General features: G+C 37.3%; 1 protein-coding gene across 1 annotated transcript in view; it reads left to right on the top strand.

Annotated features, from left to right (window-relative positions):
- CAGE1 (cancer antigen 1) overlaps positions 1-13,856 on the top strand; it is a 39,905-nt gene that overhangs the window by 21,814 nt on the left and 4,235 nt on the right. Inside the window, exon 10 of the mRNA XM_090268297.1 lies at positions 2,004-2,126. Coding sequence (XP_090124423.1) covers positions 2,004-2,126 — 123 coding nt within the window. The remainder of the gene's footprint in view (positions 1-2,003; positions 2,127-13,856) is intronic.

The following is a 13,856-nucleotide window of genomic DNA, read 5'->3' as shown; positions in this document are numbered from 1 at the left end:
CACATTTTTCCCTTTGCTCCCCTCCACCCAATACCCCCCTTCCCTCCAGTAGTACCACCCCCCTTAGTTCATGTTCATGGGTCATGCATATAAGTTCTTTGGCTTCACCCTTTCCTATATTATTCTTAACTTCCCCCTGTCTATTTTGTAGCAACAGATTATGCTTCTTAATCCCTCCACCATTTCTCCCTTTCTCTCCCTTCCCCCTCCCAGCTGATAACCCTCCAAATGATCCCCATACCTATGATTCTGTTCCTATTCTGGTTGTTTGCTTAGTTGGATTTTGTTTTATTTTTTAGATTCTGTTGCTGATAGTTGTTTGTTGTCATTTTAATGTTCATAATGTTGCTCTTCTTTTTCTTAAATAAATCCCTTTAACATTTCATATAATAATGGGTTGGTATTGATGAATTTCTTTAGCTTTACCTTGTCTGAGAAGCACTTTATCTGCCCTTCCATTCTAAATGATAGCTTTGCTGGATAGTGTAGTCTTGGTTGTAGGTCCTTGCTTTTCATCACATTGAATCTTTCTTGCCAGTCCCTTTTTGCCTGCAAAGGTTCTTTTGAGAAATCAGCTGATAGTCGCATAGACACCCCTTTGTAGGTAACTCTCTTCTTTTCTCTTGCTGCATTTAAGATTCTCTTTTTATTTTGAACCTTTGGCATTTTAAGTATGATGTGTCTGGGTGTGGTCCTCTTTGGGTCTTGCTTGTTTGGGACTCTCTGTGCTTCCTGAACGTGTATGTCTATTTCCTTCACCAAAATAGGGAAAATTTTATTCATTATTTTTTCACATAAGTTTACACTTTCTTACTCTTACTCTTCTTCTGGCACCCCTATGATTTGGATGTTGGCACATTTAAAGTTGTCCCAGAGATTCCTAAGCCTCTCCTCATTTTTTTCAATTCTTGTTTCTTCATTCTTTACTGGTTGACTATTTATTTCTTCCTTCTGTTCCAAATCATTGATCCAAACCCCAGCTTCCTTTCCTTCACCATTGGTTTCATGTGGATTTCCCTTCGTTTCACTTAGCCTAGACTTCACTTCTTCCCTTATGCTTTTGTCATACTTAACCTTGTCTGTTAAGTCTGTAATCATCATTATCACAAGTGTTTTGAACTCTGCATCTGTTGGGTTGGCTATTTCCTCATTGCTTAGTTCTCCCACTGGAACCTTGATCTGCTACCTCTTTTGGGCCATACTTCTCTGCCTTCTCAACTTGACCACCTTCTGTGTTTTCCTGTGTCTTAGGTAGGGCTGTTGCATCTGTTACATTGTAAGGGGCGGAGCCTTAGGTAGGCATCAGTGCGGGCTGAGCCATTTCACCATGTTGTGGCATTGTATGTGGGGGAGGAGTCTGAGAGGGAACAATGCTGCCTGCTTAGCACTCACCCCTTTTCCAGGCACTTCTGCTTCCTGTATAGGACTGGTGCCCTTCTAGCTGTTTCCCTGGTTGTAATTCCCAGAGTGGATGGATTTGCAGATGTTCTAGAACCATGGGGGCCCTCTAAACAAATGGACTCTTCTGAGACACCAGCAGTTTCTTCTTCCGCCCCAACCCCCACTGGTTTTCACAGTCAGAAGCAATGAGGCTTTATTTTCCATGAGCTGCATGGTCTGGTCTGGGGCTGGGATCGCTCGCCAGGTGTCCCTCCTGACTTTTATAATGTGTGGCTGCTCTTTCCACTGCTCAGCCACAGCCATTGCCGTGTTGCTGCCACCACTGCCACCACCACCACTGCAGCCATACCATGTCCTCTTTGCTCCATCGCCACCCCTCCTACCTGTTTGGATGTGTATTGCTTCTTTATATCTTTGTTTGTTGTATTTCCATGCAATTCAATTTTCTCATAGTTCTGGTTGTTTTTAGTTTTGAGGTAGTTGTATTTCTTCTTATAGCTGGTGGGTGGTGAAGCATGTCTATCTAGCTAAAGTATTTATTTTTTAAATGTTCAAAGTAGTGTGAAAGTATTGGAAGTGAGCACAAATATATTTAATCTCAGGTTACAGAATTTGATTCAAATGACGTCAAGAATGCGAGTTCAAATGAAGTCAGAGATGTACCTACCTTATTGGGAGTCAAATTGGATAAGTACCACAGTCTAAATGAGGAACTTAATATCTTGGTAAGAAAAACTTTTTGTTGCTTTGCTATCATTTTTATACATAGTACCATTTATTAACAAGTTTAAGAAATTTTCTCATTAAAATGGTCACACACTGGCATTGTGGCAATATTATTCACCCACAAAGTATAGAACTAAACATTGCATTTTCAGGTTTTGAAATTTTACATAATGTCCCATATGATATCTCTTTAGACTAATCAGATTAATTTCTTTCAAAATGTAGAAATCAAAAGACGTACAATTTTTCATAGTGAATTAAGCATATTTACTTTGTTGCATATGCTACCACTATTCTTATAGAGATAGCTGTTTACAACAACTATGATTAAGGGGTGCTTTGGGAAACAGCACTCATAGTTTACTTTAGATGGCATCTAACAAAAACGGTGTTACTGCAGAAAAGAAATGGTAATTATGTAACTTAATGAAGGTATTAGCTAATGGAATGGTGGTAAATGTTTTGCAGTATATAAGTGTATCAAATCAATAAATTATATACCTTAAATTATATCTCAATAAAGCCGGAAAAATAAAGACAGATAAATAGGAAAAATATGTTAGAAGAAAATGAAAATATGATATTGGTAGCTAGATGGTTTTAGAGTTACAATCCAGTTGGATCCCACTATAATGAAAAGATGGTTAATTAACATAATTTTTAATAGCAGTTAATTAAAGAAGTCTATCGTATTTCTAAATTATTAAAAATAAGCATATATACTAAATTTATAACATACCCATTTATATTTTTAAAGTATAATTTCCATTTTATTTTTTCCCAGAGAATATTTCTTTAGTCCTTAAGATTTAACTCCTTATATGGGCTTTGGTGGAGCTGGTGGGACAGCGCCGGCAGCTCTAAATTGGGGTAGGCTGTTTAGTCCTTCTGGGCTTCACAAGAATGATTCCTGATCTCCTTGCTGTGAATAGCACATCCTCACAGTAATGTAGTTTCACATTCAGCTTGGGAAGCACATTGGCATCGAAGAGACTCACTTTGGTAACATCCCTAACAGCTGCTGCCTCTGCTGTGTTTTGAATGATAAAGCTTCCTTTTTTCTTAAAGTATATTTTGATTATGCTATTGCAGTTGCCCCAATTTTCCCCCCTTTGCCCCTCCCCACTGGGTCCCCACCTTCCCTCCAACAATCCCCCCCACATTAGTTCATGTTCATGGTTTGTGCATATAAGTCCTTTGGCTTCTCCATTTCCTATACTGTTCATAATATTCCTTTGTCTATTTTGTATCTACCAATTATGCTTCTTAATCCTTGTACCTTTTCCCACACTCTCTTCTTTTCCCCTCTCCACTGATAACCCTCCATATGGTAGCCATACTTATGATTCTGTTCTTATTCTGGTTGTTTGTTTAGTTTGTTTTTATTATTATTTTTTAGATTCATTTGTTGATAGTTGTGAGTTTGTTGTCATGTTAATGTTCACAGTGTTGATCTTCTTTTTCTTAACGAAGTCCCTTTAATATTCATGTAATAATGGGTTGGTGATGATAAACTCCTTTAGTTTTACCTTGTCTGGGAAGTACTTCACTTGCCCTTCCATTCTAAATGATAGCTTTGCTGGATAGAGTTATCTAGGATGTAGGTCCTTGCTTTTCATAATTTTGAATATTTCTTGCCAGTCTTTCTTGCCTGCAAAGTTTCTTCTGAGAAATGAACTGAGTCTTATGGGTACTCATTTGTAGTTAATTCTCTGCTTTTCTCTCGCTACTTTTAAGATTTCTTCTTTATCTTTAACCTTTGGCATTTTAATTAAATGTGTCTTGGCGTGGTCCTCTTTGGGTCCATCTTGTTGGGACTCTCTGAGCTTCCTGGAAATGTATGTCTAGTTCCTTCACCAAATTATGGAAGTTTTTCTTCATCTTGACCAGAAGTCCAAATGGCAAGCTTCTTAACGGTCTTCTTCTTAGGCATGCATTGGGCACAGCTGGTGCAGCAAAAAGGCTGCACATGGACATGGCCTTTTAACACAACTATTGTCTCTTCTCTTTTGGGGGGGGTATCATCCTGGAAGAGAGGGCCCAAGAGAACCTCTTCACCTTTAAGAGAAGAAGAAGTCCATTGCTGTGAAGGCTTAAATGTTTCCTCTCTTCTAATTCATTAATTTTTTTTTATTAAAAGTAATTGACTTCTCACAAAAGGTTAAGAAACACTAGTGACTATGGAACTAGAAAGCTAAATTAAACATAACCTCTGCTTCTCAGGAATCCAGAAAAGAAGATAAAATATATAAATAATTATTTACAAAGAGTAAAGGAGAAATTTCTTAAAAAGAGATACAGTGACTAGCATCTAAAAGAGGAGATATCTGTAGAATGACGAGTTCAGAGGAGGAACAGATGACATCCAAGTGGGAGAATCATGAAAAACTTTGTAAAAGGGATGGGATTTGGGCCTTGAAGACTAGTGAAATTTGAGCATAGATATATAATAGGAGAGTGCTCAATAAACTCTGTCATTCATTAGCAGTTCTATGCTTAAGACGTAAAAGATGATGAGAGTGGAAGCTTTGGGAAGCTGGAGTAAGAAAAAGGACACAAATGGGAGCATGTCAGACATACTGTGTTGCTTTTAAAATGTTGCTACAGTCTTTCTTGAACACACTGTATCTCAAAGAAACCAAATAATCGACGAGGGAAAGTTCTTCACTGAAGAATGTAAGCTATTAAAAACAGAAGAAAAGATATGTTTATAAAATTATATTTGCATTTATGAATAAAATAAGGAAGCTAGGCAATTATAATGGCTGGTAAAACCTTTAAGTTTAAGACTGATGGGGAGCAGTAATGAATGGGTCAGACTTGTAAACACCTGAGCCTGCTAATCAATCTCAACCCCACTAGAGTTCAGACAAGCAGACCTGTGTCCCCCAATGTGATGCAGGAGGACACACACAGCATCTTTGAAGCAGTCTCATCAAAAACAACTGGATCTGAGGAAGCCGCTAGAGCTAACTACCAGTGGATAAGGAAACATTAAATGACACCATGAGAACAGATCCAGAATGTGAAAAGTTCTAATAAATAAACAATGGACATGAGAAAAGGAAGGGAGAATAACTGTTACACTAAAATAAGTTAGAGACTAATCAACCAAATGCAGTATGTGAAACCTGTGTAGATCCTGATTTGAACAAACCTACTATAAAAATGTATTTGTGAGATAATAGCAGAAAATTAAGCACAGTCCGCGTATTAGGTAATATTAAGAAATTATTAATTTTAGTAGATGTCACAGGGGTATCATTGTGTTTTTAGAAGCTGTCATCTGTTACTGAAAAGTGTTTATGAGTGAATTAATGTGATGACTAGGTTTGTTTTAAAATTCTCCAGGAAAATAAAAGGGTGGCAGAATGAGTATGTATGTTTGTGTTTAGGGAGGCAGTTGGAGACAGGTGGAAAAATAATATTTGTTGGAGTGATGGGAGGTTCACTACACTAAGGTATTTCTTTTTGTTCTTTGTTTTTGAGATGCATAATTATGCTCCAGAAGGTTCACTCCTTATTCTCTAAGGAAGTCTAGGCCAGCAAGACATGGTCTACTGGAGTTAAATTTGATGGCCCAAATCCCCTCTGATGCTTTGTCATATGGCTTTCTCATGGTCCTTTTGACCCTTGCCCTTGGTTCTTCAAAATTCTCATTCTGCTGTCTGCTTCACTCACTTCTTGAGACAGGGTCCTTGACCTACCTTTGCCTTCTGGCTGGCTCTCGCATTTTGAGCGTTTAACTGTTGAGTACAAAATGTCTCCTAGTCCTAGAAGTCCTTGATAAGGTACACCAAAGTCAGGGATTTGTTTAGAGGAAAAAAGAGCCCAATTGACAGTGCTGATGTTCAGGGTTTAAGTTGGCCTTATGTATTGTAATGATCCCTCAACTTCCTCCTAGTTTCTATCTGTAGTAAAATAGGAACCTTTTTAATATAATTAATAGTCTTTAACCAGTATTATAAAAGATATCCTTTAGCCATTATTAAAGAATAGTTGAAGTTTAAAAACTGAAATACTATCCAAAACATACCACTTCACTGTAGTACTCTATATATTACATAAAGTATTTACCTAATTTATTATTTTGGTAGCCTCTAAAGTTATGTTTGTTAACTTGTACAGGAAATACTCAAAAGGTGGCATATTCTTTTTATTTTTATATTTATCCCTTATAGTCATAAAAATAAGAAAACAAATATTTTTCAAAGCAGAAAATTACTACTCTAGGAAAAATGTTCTAACCAAGCCAAAAGAAAACAATCAACCCAGTGTCTCATGCTCCCTCTGAACTATGAAAGAGAGCCACCCTTTCCTGGATTTGGGCACAGTATTACCCTGAGTACACTTTAGAGTTTCTGGGCCTCTCTGCCACTGACTGACCTCTTGAGGAAGAGTCTGGGTTCACTAGAACTCAGGTCATACAGGTAGGAAGGTTGTCAAGCCAGGCAGAACCTAAGCTTCCATAGGAAGATGTCAATCTTACAATGTTTTCTTGTCCTCTCTAGCATTCTGGGCATTCTTCTGATACTCTGACCCTATTCCTCACCTTCTTTGTCTTGATTTCTCTAAATCCTATTATAAGGCCAGTGCAAGACACAATATTTTCTCTATAGACCCTTGTCAGAGAATAGAACTGTTTAAGGCCTTTTATATCTCTGAAGTTTCTCTGTGCAGACCCTTTCATCCCTCTAGTAGCAACCCACAATAAAAATACATTTGACATCTGACCAAATATATATATATATGCCCCCACACAGAAGAAACACTGATTTTATTATTCTGTTCTGTTTCTTTTTGTGTGTGTTTTGGTCATAAATTCATTTTACAATTTAATAAAAAGTCACAACCTGGATCATATTTATTATCAGAAAGCTTCTGCTGGTAATATGCTGCCTTGGTCATCACAGGACCACTTTTACTGAATTGTGTTTTGGTGTTATGTTCTCAACAATCCTAGGAAACACCTTTTTCCACTTACTACAGAGAGATTGTTGTTTCACTTAGTGCTATATGGATGAGAACTTCCTTTGAGACTTCCAGCTTACTAAGAAAAGCTTTTCTTTAGAAACAGGTGCGTTTTCATTGCACAAATAATGAAAAATCATGTAACTGACCGCAATTCAGTTTTACTTCAGCTACCAGGAAGTTTAGTACCAAATATATGGCATTGTAGGCTTAATTGTCTTCATAGCTGCTTGTTGTTCTTCACCTGTTCTGGTTTAATTATTATTTTTTAATTTATATTTTATTATTTGTATTCAGTCTCAAAACCTTAAGTGTAAAGAATTGGGATATCATTCAATCAGCCAGCCTTCAGCTATCTCAATCTTTGAGGCTGTCCATAATGATGACCAACCTATCTACTGTCATGGTGAATATGATTTCAACTCTGACACTCTTCTATAAGTTGAAACTAATGGATTGTAAAAAAAAAGAAAAACCCATCTGAGGAACAAGTGTTATTACAAGCAAATGCTTCTTAGGAATCCTGGAAGACAGAGCCAAACATCTTGGCTGTGTGGCCAAGCCACTTGCACATCGGGTGATAGAGGCCTTGGTGATTCTCTAAGAGGTGTGTCGTAGGCTCAAGAGTGGCTCCCAGAGATGGCCACATACTAGCTCCAGAACATGGAAAATGGACTTTGCATCCCTTATTAAGATAAAGAATCCATGCAATTATGGCAAAGGCTCTTTGCAAATGTGTTTAAATCAAGGATTTTGAGATATAAAAATAGATTATAGATTACCTTGGATTACCAGGAAGAGCTCAACCTAGTCACTTGTATCCAGCCATGTCGGAGGGAGATGTGACTACTGAAGAAGGTCAGAGATGCAATGCGGCAGGTGTTAAAGATGGGACAAGGGGATCACAGGCCAAGGAATTTGGGCAGCCTTGAGAAGCGGGGCAGTCTCCCGTAAAGCCTTCAGAAAGGAACACAGCCCTGCTGACACGACACCCTTGTCAGACTTCTAACCTATAGAACTGTAAGATAATAAATTTGTGTTGTTTTAAACCACTAAATTTGTGTTAATTTGTTTCAGTAACAATAAAAAGCTAATACATGATGTATGGACCTCTTTTTTTTTTTTTTTTTTTTTTTTTTTAGTGGTTCCGATTTTAGTTTCTCCTAATATATCAGGCAAGTTAAAATATTGACTTGGAACTATGTCTACAAAACTAGAATACAGAATGAATATTGAGGGGATATAACCCAGGAAATATTTCCCTGGAGGACTTTGTAACTGAGCAGTCCCACCTGAACTGAATGAGTCCCATCCAGCACCAGCAGACAGCCAGCTTCTCTGCTTCTATACTTCTCGGTGTCTGCCATCAACAGGAGCAGCTTTCCAAGAGGACTTCCTCCTCTACTATGGTCAAGTGTATGTTGTGCGGACAAGGCCAGAAATGGGTACTCTTCCCCTACCTGACTCAGCCCTGCCTGTGGAGCCTGCTTCTTCAAGGTAACTGGCGAGGCCCATCACCGCTTGTTAGAGTCTGCATCTGTGGCGATGCTCCAGCTCACATGGGCAGGCCCCACAGGAAAGCAGAGCTGTGGAGGTAGGAGAACTTGATACTGCACATGCTCTCAGCCCTCAAACACTCAGGGGTGGGGAGGTCTTGTTACACCTTATTTTTTATCTCCATGTATGTAGGAGCTGTGATGCTATTTCAGAAAACATTTACTCTGAACATTTCACACCAAACAATATGAAAACTAATAAAACAAATATCCATGTACCTGCTACCCAGGTTAAGAAATAAAGCGTGATTATAGTTCAAGCCTGTTGGGTCCCCTCCACCCAGTGGTAACCATTATCCTGAATTTGGGATTTACCTTTCATGTATTTTTTTATTTCCTGAATAGATATGTATCTTTAAACAATACATAATATCTTTTAAAATTGTATCTTGCATATCCTTTTCTAAGTTTTTACTCCCTCAACCTTATATTTGCAAGATTCTGTCTTGTGGTAGGTTTAGCTGTTATTTACTCATTTTCACCCCTCTGTAGTATTTTAACATATGAATACATTATAGCTCACCCTAGAACATTTCAGATACATCCAGTCTTTATTCACTTACTTTTACAGAGTTGAAGTCTTAGTGTCCATAAACTCTTAAATATTAAAAAATTAATATATCACACATTTTACATGTTACTATGCTATCCTTATAGATTGTATATGATTCCTAAATAATGTATAATATTCCTAGAGTGGAGATACAATGTTTTTTAGCTATTCCCCTTGTTTGAAATTTGGGTTCTTTTAATTTAACTGGAGAGGCTTTTCCTTTGTGGGTTATTTCCTTAGAATAAATTATAGAAATGAGATTACGGCTTTTAAAGCTATTAATATGCATGTGAATTCCCAAGAATTAAATTTCCCCTTGCAGATATCAGCATGTCAATGCTACTGTTTCCCCCAAATTGCCAACATTAATATCACTTAAAATTTTTGTGAACAATTGCTCTTTTAATTTATACTTGTAATAAGATGGAACATTTTTCAATATGTTGCTTTTACTAATTGTATCTGTGAGACAGTCTCATATGCAGATTTTAACAATTCTCATTTAACACAGATTTTAATAGATGCACTATATTTTCAAAGAATAAGAATTGTGACGGAATAAATAATATCCACTATGTGCAGAATCCAGACTGCTTTCCAAGCCAAAGTGGTTTAAATCTGTAGGGTACATATTCCTGGGCCTGGTACCCATGTAAAGATTTTCTTCTTTTTCTTAAATTTATTTTGTGCTCAAATCTAGTTTCTTATACCTTCACTTAGGTATGGTCACTGACTTGGGGAGATGGGAGGGGAAGAGGAAGGGTTTCTCCGTGAGACCTGAGATCTTCACTAGAGGCAAAAGAGGATGCCAAATCAAAGGATTAAACATAGCCAAAAACCATGCATGCATAGAAAGGAAGCCCCAAGAATAATGGACCAAACAGGAGGTTGGAGTGTGGGTGTGGCATCATCAGGCACAGTACCTATGTATCTAGAAATCTGGGGCCAGGTAAGAGTATTGCAAAGTGGAGAAGTCTCGCCTGTGTGAACTGTCAGGTGAATTGGAGGGTCTAGGGCAGAACAAAGCTTTGGAGTGCTGCTCCTCACCTGAACTATCATCTGTTTGACTCACAGTGGTCTTTCAGCATATAAAGTCACTTTACTAACTTTTAGTTTCTCTATTCAAATATGCTTTCTTTGGTGGAGACTTTGAGTGGGTTGAGGTTTCCTAGCATTCAGCTCTGAAGATTTACAGTGTCTCTGAGACATCAAGGATAAGTCACCACATTAAAGAACAGCTTTCATTAATATTAGTCAAATATCCACGTTCAGGGTTATCTCGTAGTATACTCTTACAAAAGAAAAATGTCACCACCTTTAAATTATTGCATAAATATTACTTTACAGATTAAAAGTACTCTTTTGTATGCTTTTATAAAAATATTTTAGATTTTTCAGCGATTTGACTTTAATAAACTGTCTTCCAAAACTTTTCACTTTGAAATTTTTTTAACTTTAAAATATTGAACTCTTAATGAAAAGATGAGCCACAAACTGGGAGAAAATATTTGCAAGTCAGAGATCTCATAAAGGACTTATATCAAGAATATGTAAAGAACCCTCAAAACTCTATTATAATAAGAAAAGAAACAACCCAATTTAAAAAGTGGGCAAAACATAACGAGAAAGAAATCTTGCCATTTTTGGCAGCGTGGATGGACCTAAAGGGTATTATTCTAAGTGAAGTAAGTCAGAGAAAGACAAATACCATAGGATTTCAGTTATACACGGAATCTAAATAACAGTATAGCCTTGGCTGCTGTGGCTCAGTGGATTGAGCAGCGGTCTGTGAGCCAAGTGTCACTGGTTCAATTCCCAGTCAGGGCACATGACTCGGTTGCACGTCAGGTCCCGTCCCCAGTTGGGGGCGCAAGTGAGAGGCAACCACACAGTGATATTTCTCTCCCTCTCTTTCTCCTTTCCCCTCTCTCTAAAAGTAAATAAATAAACAAAACAACAAACAAATAAATAAATTATATATTTTTTAAAAAACAATATAAATGAACAAAACAGAAAGAGAATCATAAATACAGAATAGATTAATGGTTGCGAGAGGTGAGGAGGGGTTGGGGACTGGGTGAAAAGGGTGAAGGGATTAAGAAGTACAGATTGGTAGTCACAAAATAGTCATGAGGATGTAAAGTACAGCACAGGTAATAGACAATAATGTTGCAATAACTATGTATAGTGTTAGATGGGAGTACTGGAAATATTAGGGGAACATTTTGTAAAATATATCATTGTCTAACCACTATACTTTACACCTGAAACTAATAAAAAAATGTGGGCAAAAAGATTTTAGCAGAGACTTCATTAAGAAAATACCACTACACACCTATTAGAATGTATATTTTAAAAACTGAACAGAGGACATTAAGGAAAGACACTGAAGCAGATGAAAATAAATGGAAAGCTATTTAATGCTCATAGATTGGAAGGATTAATATTGTTAAAATGTCCATACAACCCAAAGCAGTCTATGGATTCAATGCAATGTGTATGAAAATTCCTATGGCATTTTTCACAGAAATGGGACAAACAATCCTACAATTTGTATGGAACACAAAAGACCCCAAATAGCCAAAGCAATCTGAGAAAGAAGAACAAAACTGGAGACATCATGTTCCCTGATTTCAAGTTCTATTATGAAGCTATAATAATTAAAACAGCATGGCAATGGTATAAAAAGAAACACATAGATCAGTGAAATAGAATAGAGAGCCCAGAAATAAACCCACACATATATGGTCAATAAGTTTACAACAAAAGGGCCAAGAATATACAAAGGGGAAAAGGACAATCTCTTTAATAAATGGTGTTGGGAAAATTGGGCAGTTACATGCTAAAGAATAAAACTGGACCATTATCTTTCATATCCAATCACAAAAATCAACTCAAAATGGACTAAAGTCTTTAACATAATACCTGAAACCCTAAATATTCTACAGGTGGGGCTAGGTGGGGGGGGGGCAAAAGGGAAAAATTGGGACAACTTAATAGCATAAACAATAAAATATTTTTTAAAAATTCTAGAAGAAAATATAGGCAGTAAGTTCCTTGACGTGAGTCTTGGTGACAATTTTTAAAATCTTGACACCAAAATAAGAGCAACAAAAGAAAGAGAAAAAAAAAGCGGGATCACATCAAAATAAAAAACTTCTGCACAGTAAAGGAAATCAACAAAACAAAAAGGCAACCTACTGAATGACAAAATATTTGCAAGCCATGTCATACAGTGATACCTCGGCTAACGAAGATAATTCATTCCGGAATCATAATCATTAGCCGAAATCTTCATTAGCCGAAACGTGATTCCCCGTGGATTTCTATAGAAAATCATTTAATTCGTCTGGATACTGCCCACTATTTAAAGGTAAGTTTTATAAAATAGTAAAAAGCACACTATAAAAGGGCAAAAACTCGCCAAAGGTTGAGATGAACAGCCACCCAAATGATGAAGGAGAATGGAAACTAGAATGAAGAACCGACAGTCTTTACACCATTACAGTACATTGTCATCAAATCTGAAGCAGCTTATGTAAATCAGGTGTCTCATTTCTCACTGTCTCGAATGTAAACAACCCAGTCGAGTTGGTGAGTCTCCTCTATGTGATGTGGTCAGCTCATTTCTTTGTCATACACATACAAACGGAAAAGACAAGCTCCTGGAATGGCCCAGCCGTTCATGTTTGCTGCTTTATGTTAGCGCGCGCATCCACTAAAACATTCATTAGCTGAGTCCGAAAACAGTGAAAAAAATATTCATTAGCTGAAAAATTCGTTAGCAGGATCACTCGTTAGCCGGGGTATCACTGTATCTGATATATCCAAAATATATAAAAAACTTATACAACTCAAAGCAAGAACAAATTCCATTAAAAATAGGCAGAAGATCTGAATAGACATTTTTACAAATAAGACATAGAGATGGCCAATGGGTACATGAAAAGATGCTCAACATCACTAATCATCAGGGAAATGCAAATAAAAACTACAAAGAGTTATCACCTCACACCTGTTAGAACAGCTCTTATCAAAAAGACAGGAAATAACAAGTGCTGGCTAGTATGTGGAGAAAAGGGAACGCTTGTGCACTGTTGGTGAGAATGTAAAATGGTGCAGCCACTGTGGAAAACAGTATGAAGATTCCTCAAAAATCAAGGATAGAACTACTATCATTATGCTAAGTGAATTGAGTTAGATAAAGATAAATGCCATGTAATCTGTCTTATATGTGTAATCTAATAAACAAAACAAAACAAAGTAATAGCAACAACAAAACCAAGCTCAGATACAGAGAACAGGTTGTTGGTGGTTGCAGGGAAGGATTGGGGGCGGGAGTGGGAGAAATAAATGAAGGTGGTCAGAAGAATCTTCTTTAAAGGATAGGACAAACATTCCTGGGATTTGGGGAGGAGGGAAAACTATGAAGGGGACATAGTTCAGGAACAAGTAGCTGGGAGAATGGATGGCAAAGATATCACAGTTGGATCAGTCAGTGGAACCCATGAGGGTACAGAGGAATATGTTAACTTGGGAGTTGGGGAGAAAGCAGGTACTCCAGTTGAGTGAAGACTGGGGAGAAATTGGGGGTGGGGGGAATAGCTCAATATTCCAATAGAATCCAGACTCTGGAGGAGGGTGTGAGA

This window comes from Furipterus horrens, unplaced genomic scaffold (assembly GCF_987537825.1).
Source record: "Furipterus horrens unplaced genomic scaffold, mFurHor1.1.pri manual_scaffold_3, whole genome shotgun sequence".
In the NCBI taxonomy this organism is placed as follows: Eukaryota; Metazoa; Chordata; class Mammalia; order Chiroptera; family Furipteridae; genus Furipterus; species Furipterus horrens.
This window is presented reverse-complemented; position numbering and strand designations above follow the sequence as displayed.